The sequence below is a fragment of the Mobula hypostoma genome, chromosome 8, assembly GCF_963921235.1.
Source record: "Mobula hypostoma chromosome 8, sMobHyp1.1, whole genome shotgun sequence".
Lineage (NCBI taxonomy): Eukaryota > Metazoa > Chordata > Chondrichthyes > Myliobatiformes > Myliobatidae > Mobula > Mobula hypostoma.
In genome coordinates, this window is record NC_086104.1 from 62444461 (window position 1) to 62460481 (window position 16021).

At 38.0% G+C, this 16021-nt stretch overlaps 1 protein-coding gene across 2 annotated transcripts in view; it reads right to left on the bottom strand.

Annotated features, from left to right (window-relative positions):
- Positions 1–5388: 5388 nt before the first annotated feature.
- The window catches only part of LOC134350577 (exportin-1), a 67691-nt gene continuing 57058 nt past the window's right edge, over positions 5389–16021 (bottom strand). For both annotated transcript variants that reach the window (XM_063055982.1, XM_063055983.1), the window contains 6 exons: positions 15514–15708; positions 13749–13917; positions 13523–13657; positions 10584–10743; positions 10409–10505; positions 5389–6491 (listed from right to left, as the gene is read on the bottom strand). In XM_063055982.1, coding sequence (XP_062912052.1) covers positions 6345–6491; positions 10409–10505; positions 10584–10743; positions 13523–13657; positions 13749–13917; positions 15514–15708 — 903 coding nt within the window. In that variant the 3' untranslated portion in view covers positions 5389–6344. The remainder of the gene's footprint in view (positions 6492–10408; positions 10506–10583; positions 10744–13522; positions 13658–13748; positions 13918–15513; positions 15709–16021) is intronic.

A 16021-nucleotide genomic window follows, 5' to 3' on the forward strand; every position in this document is an offset into this window, starting at 1 on the left:
GTGAAATCTGAACCTCTCAGCATTAATCAAAGGTTTAGGTGAATAGTGGTCCTTTAAGACTTTAACTACTGTACATCCTCAAAAGGCTTATTACCAGGCTCAGCAGGTTGCACTAAACTGTGTAATAAATCAATGTTTTTGCAACCAGTCAGATGATAGTCATTTGTTCAGCTTCTCTGAAATTTGATTTTCTAGTGCAAAATATTCAAATCTTTCAGTGTATGAATTCCATTGTTGTTGTTTCATCATATGGCCCCATACTTCAAAACATAGATGCCATTTTCTAACACAATCATGTTCCAGAAAAATTAGTCTTATTCATCTCTATCTCCCTCTTATTTTTTTTTAAACCATTTTGTTCTTTTTCCTCAGATTCTTCACTCACCTTTCTTCACTTCTTTTCACTCACCCACATTACACAGTGGTATACCGCCAGCATTACGCACAGACTTTTCACCTCATCACCAGTTATTATGTCTGTGGTACTGGGAAGCCAGATGGCCATAAATGACACATGCAAGAGATGGAAAGGTGAAGAACAAACATACTGCTGTTTATTTTACGTGTAAGTTATCTACCCAGAATGCCTCATATACATGAATACATAACAACAACTTCCTTATTTTTGTTTTCTATTCAACCCAGAATGAAAATTAACAATACTTTCCTTAATGCTGGCCTTTTAAGATTCTTCTGCAAGCTCAGTTTAAAGTATATCCTGCCAAAATGGGATACTGCATTTCCCCCACCATACACTCAATTTTTCATCATCTTATCTGAATCCCTTCATAACCAACTCATGTTATCTTCATAAATTTTCTATTTACATTTGCATTATCAATTTAGCAACATATCTTGAACATCTTCTTCCAAGTTATCATAAACACTGTAAAAGGCAAAGGCAACTGCTCTAATCCTGATGGCATACAACTCTGCATTTAAGTAGAAGACCCTTTATTCCCTGAAAGAAAGCCCATCTGGACAATATAAAGTTAAAACTCCAGACCATGAGCTTTTAGTTTGTACTTTAACCAATGATGTCAAAACCTATCAACATTTTCTGGAAAGTATATATCCACTGGTTCCCTTTTATCCACAGAAAAGATTATGCTTCAGAAATCATAGTCAAATTCATTCTCCTTTTGACAAAACTATTTATATTTGCTCAGTTATCTTGTTTTTTTGTTTGATTGCTCAGCCATGACTTTCATAATGAAAACATTGAATGTTGGAAATATTCAAGTCAGACTATCTGTGGAAAGGGATCAAGTTTCAGGTTGAAAATCCCTCATCAGAGCTGTGAAAGAGGAAAAAAACTAATTAGTTTTAAATTGGGGAGAAGGTGGGGCAGGGTGATGGATAGGACAAGAGATTATCAAAGAGCAGGGTTACTACGTGGGAAAAGGCGATTGATCAGTTAGGCAGTGATAATACAAATAATTGCTTTACAATTAAGGTTGTTGAGTTATCCATTAGGTCAGGTGATTCTCAGTGAGAGAAAAACTGAGTCAATATTACTAACACAAAAAGTTCTGCATTTGCTGGAAATCCAGAAACACATGAAACGCTTGAGGAACTCAGATCAGGCAGCATGAACATTTCAGGCCAAGACCCTTCATCAAGACTGGAAAAGTATGGGGAAGAAGCCAGAATAAGGTGGTGGGGCGAGGAGAAAGAGTACAAGCTGACAGATAGGTGAAGCCAGGTGAGGGGTAAGGTGGGTGGGTGAGTAGGTAAAGGAGAAGGGTTGAAGTGAGAAGCTGGGAGGTGATAGGTAGAAAAGGGAAGATGAATGGCAGATGAAGAGAAAAGAGAGGAACCAAAATGTGGAATGGAAGGAGAACAGAAGGGGGGAGAAATTATCAGGTTAGAGAACTCAATACCAACCCTGAGAGTAGTCTCATCGTGGCAGTAGAGAAGACCATGTTCCATCACGTCAGAATGGGAAGTAAAATTAAAATGGGTGGCACCAGAAATCCTGCTTGTTGCGGACAGACTGAAAGTGCTTGACAAAATAACTCTCCAATCTTCTTCAGGTCTCATTGATGTAGACAAAATTACAAAAGGAGCACCAGATATAGTAGTTGACCCCGACCGTTCCTACCTCACTGAACTCATGTCCGCATACATCAACTCCAATTTATCCCCCTTGATTTAGTCCCGTCCCCTCTACAACCATGATAGTTCACATGCTCTTGAACTCTTCAACTACTTTCAGTTCCCTGGCCCTGATCGCCTATTTCTACTATAGATGTCCAGTTCCTATTCAATTCTATTCCCCAATAGGAAGAACTTAAAGATCTCCACTTATTTCCAGACAACAGACCTAACAAACTCTCCTCCACCACCACCCTCCTTTGGTATTACTGTGAGAATCAATCTCTTTTGGTTCCTTCCATTTTTTCCAAAGCTGAGATGTGGTTATGGGCATCTGCATTGGCTCCAGCTATGGCTGCCTTACAATGGCTACTGGGTACAGTCCACGTTCCAGCCTTCAAGACAGTAGTCAACTCTTTCTGTGCTACATTGATAACTGCTTTGATGCCATTTCCTGTACCCATGCTAAGCTTCTCAATTTCATCAACTTTGCCTTCGTTTACTTGGTGCATCTCTAACATCTCTCTCGATCTCTGAAGACAATCTGTCTACAGATATCTTTTATAAACCTACCGATTCTCATAATTATCTTAATTATTCCTCTTCCCACTGTCACTTATATATAAAAAAAATGCCATTGCCTTTTCTTAGTTCCTGTCTCTGTAGCTTCTCAGGATAAGACTTTCCCATTCCATTCAGAACATCTGAGATGTCCTCCTTCTTCGAAGAATGAAAGTTTCTATACCCTACGAAGGATGATGCCTTCACCTGCATCTCCTCCATTTCCTGGACGTCCACCCTCATCCTATCTTCCCTCTGCCAAAACAGGAATGGAGTTCCTTGTCTTTACCTGCTATCCAATGAGCCTCTGCATCTAGCACGTCATTCACCATAACTTCCATCATCTTTAACAAGATCCTACCACTAAACACATTTCCCATCATCCCACTCTCCACTTTTCACAGGGATCGGTCTGTGACTCCCTTGTTCATTTGTCTCTCCCCACTGATCTCTCTCCTGGCACTTATCCCCGCAAATAGGGCAAGTGTTACACCTGTACCTTCATGTTCTCCCTCACCACCACTCAAGATCTCAAGCAGTCCTTCTAGGTGAGGCAATGCTTCACTTGCAAATGTCATCCACTATATCCAGTTGCAGCCTCCTTTGCATTGGTGAGACCCAATATAAATTGAGGGACCTCAGTGTCGAGCACGTTTATTCCATTGACGAGAGGCAGATTTCGCAGTGGCCACCCTATTTTAATTCCAACATGTTGGTCCCTGGCTTATTCTACTATCACACTGAGGCCACTTTCAGGGAGCAACACCTCCTATTGGGTAGCCTCCAGCCTGACAGTACATATAACAATCTCTCCAACATTTGGTAATTTCTCTCCCTTCTATTTTTCCATTCCCCATTCTTGCTTCCCTCTCAGCTCTTCTATTCTCACCTATCACTTCCCTCTGATGTCCCTCTTCCTTCCCTTTCCCCCATGGTTTTCTATCGAATTTTGTTCTTCAGCCCTTTACCTTTTACACCGATCTCCTCCCAGCTTCTCATTTCCTCCACCTCCCCCAGCTTCATGTATCACCTGTCAGCTTATACTCCTTTCCCCTCCCCCTACCTTATGCTGGCTAATATTACAGATGGCTGACTTACAGTAGAAATAGTCAGATCTGATATTTTTAAAAGTGTAGAATTAAGTTGTAGAATTCACTATTGTGTCCAGAAGGCTGCATCATGATCAGAAAATGCAGATCTTCAAGCTTGCATTGGGCTTCATTGTAATAGTGCAGGAAACAGTTTCAAATTCTTTCCACTGACTTCCAATTCATAGAATATAGGCACTTTTAACCTTTTAGGTGTGTCAATCTTTGACCTACTCCAAGATAAATCTAACCTGTCCCTCAAAACACCTTATTGAATGCATGTATACCACACCCACTTCTCTCTTTTATCAATTTGTTTCATCATTTCTTCAAAGAATTCGACTAGGTTTCTGAGTACAAACTGCCCCTCACAAAGCTATGATGACTAACCCTAATCATAGTATACTTCTCCAAATGCTCATAAATCCTGTCTCTAAGAATCATCTCCAATAGATTGTCCACTACTGAAAGAAAGACTCACTGGTCTATAATTCCCAGGATTATCCTCATGAACAAAGGAACAACACTTTCCACTCTCCAATCTTCAAGCACCACTCCTTTGCCAGTGAATACACAAAGACCATTGCCAATAGTGCAGCAATTTCTTCACTCACTCCCCATAGTAACCTGGGGTTATCCCACATGCCCTGGGACTTTTCTATCCTTTATTTTCTTCTTTACCTTCCAAATTTCCTTCACTTCCCCCTTTGAACAAATTAACTAGGTTTTCAAATCTAACTGAAAACTGCCACAAATCTGGAGAATTTTGGAAAATTAAAACCAACACAACAAATATACAGTCTATAGCTCCAACAATCTCTCCCACTCCCCAACCTGATGTTTGTTATTTTTTCCCCCAATTTCTTAGCAGCCAATTTATATGGCTAGTAAAGCAAACAGCAGTAAAACACTGGGGTTTACTTCTAGAAGAACAGAACAATAGACCAATCTGTATAAAAAAAATTCAGTATCCCAGAAGTAGTTAGAATATAGTTATCAAAGTAATAATGGAAGTGAAGAAATAAGAAAAAAATCTGCAGATGCTGGAAATCCAGGCAAACACACACAAAATGCTGAAGGAACTCAGCAGGTCAGGCAGTATCTATGGAAAAGAGTACAGTTGACATTTCAGGCTGAGACCCTTAATCAGGCCACCTTAATGGAAGTGAACATCATATTTGCATTTTAGCAGGAGCTCAGAAATGAGGAAAAATGTAATAGAAAGATAGACCAATAACAAGTATTAAGATGGCCTTTGTGGCTAAAGGGATCGAGGTATGGAAAGAAGGCAGGTACAGGGTTTTAAGTTGGATGATCAGCCATGATCATACTGAATGGCGGTGCAGGCTCGAAGGGCCGAATGGCCTACTCCTGCACCTATTTTCCATGAGAGAAGGCTAGTGCATAATTACCAGAATTGCCTGGATGTAAACACATTGTAAAATATTACAGCTGTAAATTCAAGTTTCGAATACATCCGGAGGAAAATGTATTAACAGTGACAAATATGACAAAATGTTCATTGATAAAACTTGAATCACATTTCCTTCCACCAAAATTAACAAACCACCTGTATGCTGATTCTGAAAATTTCAAACATAGGAACCAAAAACAAAATAAAACCACACCAAAAGGCAAAGTCAAATGTAAACCAAATTTATTTTGCTCTTAAGTAGTGTTCTTGAAGCACTACAGCATGGTAAACAATGTAAATTAGTACAAGTAATCTCAAAAGCCATCAGTATTTTCATGAGCTGTTTATAAAGATGCAGCCTATGCCAACTCGATAAATATTTAACCACTTTCACTTAGAATTAATGAAGGCTCAACAAATGAGCAACACTCCTCATTGAGGAAAACAAAAAGCTGTTGTCGACAAAGCGACAGCACATACAGACAAAAAAAATTCATAAAAAATAACCAAGTGTACTGTGTTCCCAAGTCATTAAAGATGCTTTACACTGGGATGATGTGCACATGATCTTGCCACAAACCTTTCTGGCTAGAATTGCATTAGTTCAGTCAAGTATGACCACTTCTTCCAACTACCCATAGATACAACTGAAAAGCAGCACTGGGACATGCCTGACACTATGCTTTGAATAATTCACTCGCCCCACCCCCAAACCTACCCACAGATCACTTTCATTCCTAGGTTGCATAAAGGCTATGCTACAACAAAGTAACACATACCCAAATTAAGAGATTGGTGATAAATTACAGAAGATAATTTCCATCTGCTGTACACTTTGCAAACAGAGGCACAACCAAAACCTACTTTTCAGCTCTCTCCACCACCACACCCATCCAAACCATAAAATGGGACACATTTTAAAAAGTGATTTGATTCATACAATTGCATGCAAATCTAAACAAAGATGACAAAACTTTGAATTTATAACAATGGAAAGGTATTACACAAGAGAAAACTTCCATAGAAATTGCATACTAAGTATAAAGAGCTATCAGGTGACAAAGGATTTAATATACATATATTGGCATCATTTTTGGTCAAGACACTTGTGCATTATCTTCTGCAAAGCTACATCAATGTGGCTAAACAGAAGAAACAGCACAACTTGGTTAACTCCTTATTTCTCAATCATACATTTCCTCAGGAATTTCATGTGGATTAAGAATTCCAGGAACAGACATTTGAAGTTTATGTTTTTCTTCTTGGGCCTGACGTAAAGCAGCCTCTCTTTCTTCTAAGAACAAGTCAGCGCTATCTTCTCCAGCAAATTCCTGCAGGCAAACAAACATTTGCGTGTGTGTATATATATATATATTTAAAAAAAGGACAAGCTTGCAAAAATGGGCTTCCATATCTAACTGAAACATTTTCATGCTGCAGTACGAGTAATATAAAATCACCAACTTATTTCATTAAGCATTGAAGCATCATTGCTTCAGAACAATGGCACATTTTACAATTCACTGCCACTTTTAAGAAATCTGGTAACGCTTAGCTCATGCACATTTTCATCTATTCCCATATGAGTGCATATCTGACAGCCTCTTTAACAGAAGCAGGTTTAATAGCACTAGAATATGTCATGAAATTTGCTGCTATACATTGCCATACATAATAAAAATTTATAAATTACAAAAATATATATATTAAAAATAGAAAAGCAAATAAGTAGTGCAAAAAGAACAGAAGTCAGCACGTAACTCCAGGTCAGGGTCTTCAAAAGAACCCTGAAAAAGAAAATAAGGATATTAAAGATAGAAATAAAGCCATTTCTGAAGATGCAAGCAAAGGAGTAGCCATTAGGCGCAATCGTCTCCTAAGCTGAGAGTAGAATTACAGCTAGATGATTGGACTTTCCGAAGTGTTGACGTGGGATGACATGATGAGCATCATTCTTGGTAGTGGTATAACAGTGGTCAAGTGTGTTGGCTCCTCTGATTCCACAGGTGATAGTTGTGGTAGCTGTTCAGGGACTTCTTCAACCTGGCTGAAATTTCCTACAATGATAGGGAATGCACCAAGGTATACAGTTTTATGCCTGATGATTATGTTGCTCAGCTCCTCCAGTGTCTGCCTGAAGTGGAATGTACACCCTACTAAGATAATGGAGGAAAACTTCCTTGGCAAATAAAATGGATGAAATTTGACCACTATGTGTTCCAGGTCTGTGAGTAGGACTGAGACAGAGATGCCACGTTTATGCACCACGATGAGTTAATCATAAAGCATACTCCCATCTCCTTTGTCCTGAAAAGACTGAGCTGTCCTGTCTTTGTTGAAAATGGTAAAAGTCATCAAGCTGCAGTGCTGAGTCTGAAATTGGTGGGGACAGGCATATTTCATGAAGCGAAGCACACAGCAGTCCCTTGGTAAGCAATCTTGCTCTGAGGTCTTCAATTCTATATTCCCAGAGACAATACATTCACCAGCAAAATAGTCCAGAGAGAGAGTGAGTGAGTGAGGTTTAAAACCTCTACATTTCAATTGTACTTGCAGATCTGCCGCCCGAGGTTTGTCAATTGAGTATCAACAGATTTTTAAAACTACCTTAAAACGATGCGCTCACTTAAGTACCCATGGCTGTGACTGTGGATTTCAGCTGTAGTAGTCCTAAATGGGAGAATTTGATGATTCCCAACGGTGCTGCATGCAAATTCACCCCATAACAATGTCACAGATCAAAGCCACCAACATAGATGTTCTAGCTGGTGATGCCTTCTATAAGGCACAGAAAAACACTAGCATAGTAGAAACTCTACTTTTTCTTCCATTCTACTTGTTCTTTACTTACCTCAAAATCCATGCTATTCTCCAAAAATAATTGCCAACAAGAGTAGTTGAATGAAATTTATATCCTTCTAGTTTGCATCCAAATGCAGGTGCTAAATACTGATGTTTAAGGCAAATAAATGAAGCTTTGGGTGGTATTAATGGCAGACTCCAATGCTACCTGAGGAAGTCGTGCCTTGAAAAAGTATTCAGCCCCCACAACTATTTTCACATTTTTCTGTTTCATTTTCTAAATTTAAAATATATTGAAGTAGGATGTTTTTGGAGCTAATCTACAAAACATTTTGCATCATGTCAAATCAAAAGAAAAATCTCAAATCCTGATAACAATTCACTAAAAATTAAAAACCAAAATTGAGAGGCTGAAAAAGTATTCAACCCCTTTGCAATCACTTTACTAAATTTCCTCAGGTGCAATACTGTATATTACCTTATCAACTCACCCAATTTGTTGATGTAGAAAATTGGCAGAACACCTGTTCTCAGTGAATTCATAATATACACCCCCTCTTTTTCTAAGGTCCAACAGTATGATAGATTTTCAACAGACCAAACCAAAATGAAGACAAAAGAACATTTAAGACAAGTCAGGGCAATGATAAATAGAGAAGTACAAATCTGGGGAAAGGTACAAGACCATCTCAAAGATAGTGAGCAAAGGCACTAAGAAATTTCACGGCACATGCTGGTGATAAAAGGGATTCTGATTTCTTGGAGTTCAGTACAGTCCATCTTGAAAAAGTGGGGAAAAGTATAAAACCACAGCTACATTGTCTAGGTCTGGCCGCCTCTCTAAACTTAGTTGCTGGAGAAGAACAGCACTTATAAGAGAGGCTATTGTGACACCAACAGTCACCCTGAGTGAGCTGCAGAAGTCAGTGGATGCAACTCGCAATGAAGTTCAAGGCTCCATAATCTCTAAGGCCTTTGACAAAAAAGGGTATTTACAGAAGATTAGCAAGGAAGAAGTCCTGACTTTATATTAAAAAAAAATCCTTGCCTCTTAAGACTTTGCAAAGCATCACTTAGAAAGTACTGTAAAGACGTGGAAGGTGGTCTTGTGGTTGGATGAGACTAAAGTGAAACTTTTTAGTCTCAACACAGAGCAGTATGTGTAGCATAACTAATATTATGCATCAGTCAGGTAACATCATCCCTACTGTAAAGTATGGTGGAGGTAGCATCCTGCTATGGAGATGCTTTTCACTAGCAGGTTCTGGAAATCTGGTCAGGATGGATAGGAAGATGAATGCTGCTAAATACAGAGAGATCCTGGATAAAAACCTGCTAGCCTCTGCCAGAAAGCTTAAACTGGGAAGTTCGTCTTTTAGCAGGATAGCAACCCAAAGCACATTGCCAGAGCAACCACAGATTGACTTCAAACGAAGAAAATTGTTCTTGAATGGCCCAGGAAGAGTCCTGACCTTAACCCAATTGAAGCCAAGTCTTCAAGATTGCCGTCAGCTACCACTCCCCAACTGGCATAGCTTGAGCAATTTTGCAAGGAGGAATGGGGAACTCTTACTCCATTCGTTGTGCATAGCCAATAAGAGACTTACGAAGAAGTCTACTGGCTATACTAGTTGCAAGAGGTGGTTCAACTAGTACTGGGCAAAGGGGGTTGAATGTTTCAGAACTGCTAACATTGTTTCTGAATTTTTTGTTCTTTGTAATTTTTCCTGTGGGCTCTATTATGATTCAAATATAAAAATACTCAGTTAAATTGATTAAAATCATTGATTGTAATACTCACTTATGGTAACTAAGAGTTGGGGGCTGAATACTTTTACAAGGCACTGTATACAGTGTATTGCTAATGAATAAGCTACCTTCACTTGAACATGCCTGTTTAAAGACAACTCAACTATAAAATAAAATGCTGTTTAAATAACTAAACTACTTGTGTGTAAGTTTTGAAGTACAAAAAAAAACTGACATTTTCTACCAAGAGTTTAGGTCATGTGATTCAAGAGCTGAATGCATGAAAGCCAAATCAGTACTGACTCCCTAGCTTTAAAATCAGACAGACAGAGTTTTGGAAATTGTGGAGAGAACAAGTAGTTTTGTTAAACAAAATATATCTACAACAGACAACTACATTCACACTCACAATTCTATTCTTGTCAAATTACTGTAACACAAATAAAATGTAATTAAATAGCTGTAATTTCTATGTCAAAATATCTTCATAGTTAAGCAGTGACTAAATTAAGACTATTCAGCTGACCTGTGAAACAAAAGGAACAAAAAAATTTTCCTTGCCGATGAAATGTTTGCGCTGCAGTAGCTGATTTATCCAACTTTAATTGTTGCACTACAAGTTATATTAACTCCTAATACTTAGAAATTAAATTTTGATACATTATAAAAACTACTAACATAAATGTAACTGCTTTACCTTGATTTGGACAAGGAAATCTCTCAGATGTTCTTTGAAGGCTGCAATGTCTTGATTTAAACTGAATAGTCCTGTTACAAATAACTTCACCTGTGCTCTGCAACAACAAAAGGAAACTAAGATGTGAAGTAAATGGCTCAAAGAGATTTTCTTTAAACAATTAAAACCAACTTACTCTTGCAGGTGTGGAAAAGCAGATTTCAACAGATTAGCCACATAATCCTGAATAAATACATGATTAGTGACAGGATTTGTTGGGTTAAGGGGCACTGATATTTTTCCTTCCTCCACCAAGTTGAACATGTATGCAAGTATAGATGCATGCATTGTCAAGCCTAAAAAACATTAAAAGCAAGAATAACTTTATAGCAATTATGAAACCATTACAAATATTCAATATATTAGAAGTTGCTGATTTGTTTTAACTTTAACATACATTATAAATAACCCACAGCCACACGACTTTGTCAACCATCATTAAAAAACAAACATTTCTGACCAGACTTGTATCATGGAGAAATTATTTGTCACAAGCCAGCAGAAAAGCCCTATAATATAAAAATAATAAAAATATTCTTCTATCCTTAAAAAAAACCTGATCTTTCACAACAAAAAGAATCACAAAGAGCTTTACACCATTTTAGGTACTTCTGAAGTGTAGTTCATCTAGTGTAGGAGACAAGACAGCCGGTTCACATAAAGATTCAAAGGTTCAAAGTTCAACGTAAATTTATTAGCAAAGTACATACGTCACCATATACAACACAGATTTCATGCAAGCATACTCAAATCCAAAAATCACAATAGAATCAATGAAAGACTGCACCCAACAAAACAAAATGCGCAAAAAGAAAATTTTACGAGTACAAAAAGAGATAAAATAACAATAAATCAAGAAGCAATAGAGAACATGAGATGAAGAGTCCTTGAAATTGAGCCCAGTTCAGCGATGGGGCAAGTGAAGTTTAGTGAAGAGCCTGACGGTCAAGGAGTAATAACTATTCCTGAACTGGTGCCGTGGGTCCTTGATGATGGATGCCGCTTTCCTGTGATAGCACTCCATGTAGGTGTGCTCAACAGTGTGGAGGACTTCACTTGCAATGGACTGGGCTGTATCTACTACCTTTTGCAGGGTTTTCCGTTCAAAGGTATCAGCTCCTTGGTCTTGCTGACACCGAGTAAGAGGTTGTTTTTGCGGCATGACTCAATCTCCATCCTATATGTTGATGTCACTACCCTTGAATCAGTCAATAACAGTGGCTTCATCAGCAAATGTGAATAAGGCATTTGAACAGTACTCAGCCTCACAGTCATAAGTATACAGTAAGTAGAGCGGGGAACTAAGCACACAGCTCTGTAGTGCACCTACGTTAATGGAGATTATGGAGTAGATGTTGTTGCCAACCAAGCTGACTGCGGTCTGCAAATGAGGAAATTGAGGATCCAATTGCACAAGGCGGTACTGAAGCTTATTGATTCATTTTGAGGGGATGATCATAATGAATGCCAAGCTGCAGTTGATTAAGAGCATCCTGATGTATGCACGTTCACTGTCCAGATGTTCCAGGGTTGAGCGAAGAGCCAATGAGACGGCGCCTGCTCCACCAGTAAGTAAATTAGAGCGGATCCAAGTCACTTCACGGGCAAGAGTTGATATTTCATCACCAACCCCTCAAAGCACTTCGCTGTGGATGAAACTGCTACTGGACAATACTCATTGAGGCAGGTTACCATACTCTTAAGCACTGGTATAATTGAAGCTGATGGGTACCTAAGATGGCTGAAGCAAGAGGTTAGTGATATCGGTGAACACTCCAACCAGTTAATTAGTGCATTTCTTTAGTACTCAGCCAAGTACCCCATCTCGGCAGGATGCTTTCTGTGGCTTCACCCTCCTGAAGGATGCTTTCACATCAGCCTCAGAAACTGAAATCACAGGATTATTGGGGGCTGTTCGTGATGGCTTCTCCATGCTTTGACTGTCAAAATAACCATAGAAGGCATTGAGCACATCTGGGAGGGAAACCTTTTTGTCATCTATGTCGCTTGGTTTCACTTTGAAGGATTGTTGACAGCCGTGGAGAGCTTGAATGCTCTTACCTCTTAGCAATTCAAGATTGGTCCAGAATTGTCACTTCACACATGAGATGGCTTTCTGAAGATCATACTTGGATCTCTTGTATCTTACGTGTATTTTATCTCTTTGGTAAAATATCTAGAGGAATTTAGATATTAAGTAGCACTTTAGTACTGGGAGGGGTGCTAGCTCGCATGAAACTAGTTCCAACAGTTACTCTGCAGGTAGCATTTGCAAAATAAGAAACAGTCAACGTTTCAGGCCCAGAGCTCTTCATCAGAACTGGTTTGAAACTGAGAAATAGAAAACTAATTAGTTTAAGTAATTATGATCTGCTTGTATTGTTTTCCTAATTGCATTTAGATAATTCACATGCTCAGCAATAGCTATGACCAGCCCTGATGTCTTCTAATTCTTACATGACTGTCTGGATGTTAGAAGCAAAAACAGAAAATGGTGTAAACATTCAGGTCAAGCAGCATCTGTGGAAAACGAAAAAGTCAAAAGAGTGTAAAAGAATCTTCAGTCCAAAAAAGAATCATTTTCCTTCCCAAAGATAAATGAAAATGCCAGAAATATTCATGTTATGTCAAGTTACAGATTTTTTCAAATTATAATCCTTTATCAAGTTAACTTTTATCATAAACATATGACAGCCTTGAATTTCCGAGGTGTAGTGAGTCTTTTCCCATGTATTCCATTCTCCAACTAGTTCCACACCCCTACCAATTAGATCCACATCAGCCACAAACAATTTGGCCTATTACATTTGTTCAAATGCCTTCTGTTTATAGCAAGCCCTGTGTAAGCCACCAAAATCAAAGAGTCTGAATCTTGTGAATGTCTCTGCAATTCAAACGATCAAAATGTCTTTACTATAAAAACTAGTTAAGTAAAAACTGCAACACCCAAAAAAGGTCATAAACAATTAAAATCTACATGGAATTGTCAACATTTCTCGGAAAAATAGACCAATATTATGAATTCTTTTAATTGACTGAAACAAATCAGGATTTGTGTTTATCTGAAACTCTTACCAGCAGTGTGAGATGTATCTGTGACAACAGAAAATATATGTTGTAGGACATCACAAAAATATGTCTGATAGAAACTTTGTGCCGCTGCTTCTTCCTGTGCAACATTTTGTAGAAGTGTGTAGAGAATCTGTAGACCTGAGATAGAAAACATTACCATTACAGAAAACATTACAGGTCATTACCAAAAAAAATTTAAAATTTTACAACGCATGGATTTTAAACAAACCTGTATCAGCGACATTTCTCATGGTATGTTTAAAAGCCCATATTATGGAATCTAGAACTAGCTTAAATTGTGCTGGAGGAATAGCCAAGAATGCTGGGAAACAATGTGAATTTACAGCTTGTAAGAGCAGGAAGAAATTGGTTCTATGTTCCGGATATTCTTCGAAGTCCTGTAAAAGAAAATAATATTTAAAAACAAACTCAGAATAGAACAATGAAACTCATAAGTGAACAGCAGAAAAATGTGACTGCACATGAGAATTCATGACTGGGGCTGTATAATTTTACAATAAGTTTGATGAATGTCATCCAGAGCCACACCACTGCAACCAAGATACTGCTCATTCAAGAGCAGTGGAAGCTTGAAATCCATGGGATTCAATTTGGGAACAGTTCAGCACAAAGATGAAAAATAGTTCATATTAATGAAATGATAAATTCAAATTAAGAAAAATTCCAAGAAGCTTGTTAAAAAATATTACAAGTATTTAACTGCTTTCGCAGTTTTATTGCATTTCATTCCCTGAATCAGCCCTAGCATAGGATAAATTTGCTGCTTTAGCTGCTGTCTTTGAATATTAAAATTACCTCACAGGAACTGTACCCTTGCATCTTGCTGAACAGCCTCTACGAAGCATTTAAAGACATTTGAATTCACTGTGTAGAGAAATCATGGTACAAAACACAAAGTAACTTTATGGCACTTTAATTAAATTACCCCATGAATAATGCCATAGCCAATTCAGAAGAATAAAATAAAAATTAAGTCAGAAGTCTGCGATCAATTTACCATATTTTATTATGTCCCACTTTGGGAGGGCAGGTTCTTTCCCTTGAACTACAATACTCCATCACCACATACTATAAAACTGACTAACCAACGACTTGATTTGATAAAAGCAACATCCATCATTTCTTTCCCCCACCCTTCCAAACCTATATGCTAAAAAACAACTTTATCATGAAGGGAATTAAAGGGCTGTCCATCCTGTTTCAAATTCACAAACAAAGTCTTAAAGAATAAACTGATGAATTAATAAATTGTTAACAGTCACTATTTTCCAGTTGTCAGTCTTTTCTCGTAAGTCTACATATCATGAATCAGCATCAGTCTTTCAAAATAAGACTTTAAACTTCCACTCATTTTCACTTATTTTTCCGAAAGCAGAGTTCATCTTGGAACCAAAAAGCTTACAATTCAAAAACATCTAAAATTGTCATCTGACAACCTATTTTGATGCCCTGAATGTCGCTATTTTGCGTGACATAAGCAGCCTGTCCATTGTTTCTAAGTTCACCCCACTTATCCGGTCATGCCACTCCAATCATGTTATTCAGCAAAACTGATGCAAATACCAGAACATTACATAAACTTAGTACAAAGTAATGAACTGATCGATGTTTATAACAAACAAAATCAACCTCCCCACCCCAGCCAATGCAATGGTGGGAGCAAAATATACTGTGCAACTTGAGAAACATTAACAGAATGATCAGCAAAGTGTTCACGATCAGTTTCAAAGAGAAAACAGAGAAGAGCAATAAGCTGGTATTTACCATCCATATCTATTATAAAAAAATAAATTTATCTAAAAATACTGAAACTTAAAACTTGCACATTGCCACTGTAAAATTTCAGTTTATTTTAATTCCAAAAGCAGAGGTCAACTGGTGCCAAGGCATGAGCCATCCAGAATAAAACACGTGACTCTGGATATTTACAGACTTAATTACAGAGTGTATACTCAATAATCCATTAATCTTACCTTATTAATCATATTTAAAGTGCATTCAAAAACAGCGTCAAATATCTGAGGAATTTCAGATGTGATATGTCCACCCAGTTTGTTTACAATGGTTGCCATGGTACTAAGTACTTCTGGTTCTCTAGCAGCTGGTACGTTCCTTTGGTAGTCAATAAGCACTGCATCTAGCAGTGGAGGAACAAAATTTTCACCCACCTGTAAAAAATCAATATAAATATCATTCCATTTTGCTAAACTCCATGTTTGAGAAACATGGACAAACTTTTGAGTGAGGGGAGGCAGTGTTAAGAGGAGGGCAGTGCAAGTGCAAGAGCAAGCGCATGAGCATGTGGAGGAATGAGATGAGGGATGGGGAGAAAAGGCAAAAAAGGGGGAAAATAAGCCACAGATCAAGGTACCTTTATGAGTGAGAAAGAATGAAATGCAGACCAAGACAGAATAAGACATGTGGTAAAAGAGTAGTCTTCGTCATTCCTTCAAAATATCCTGCACATGGTACACATTCAAC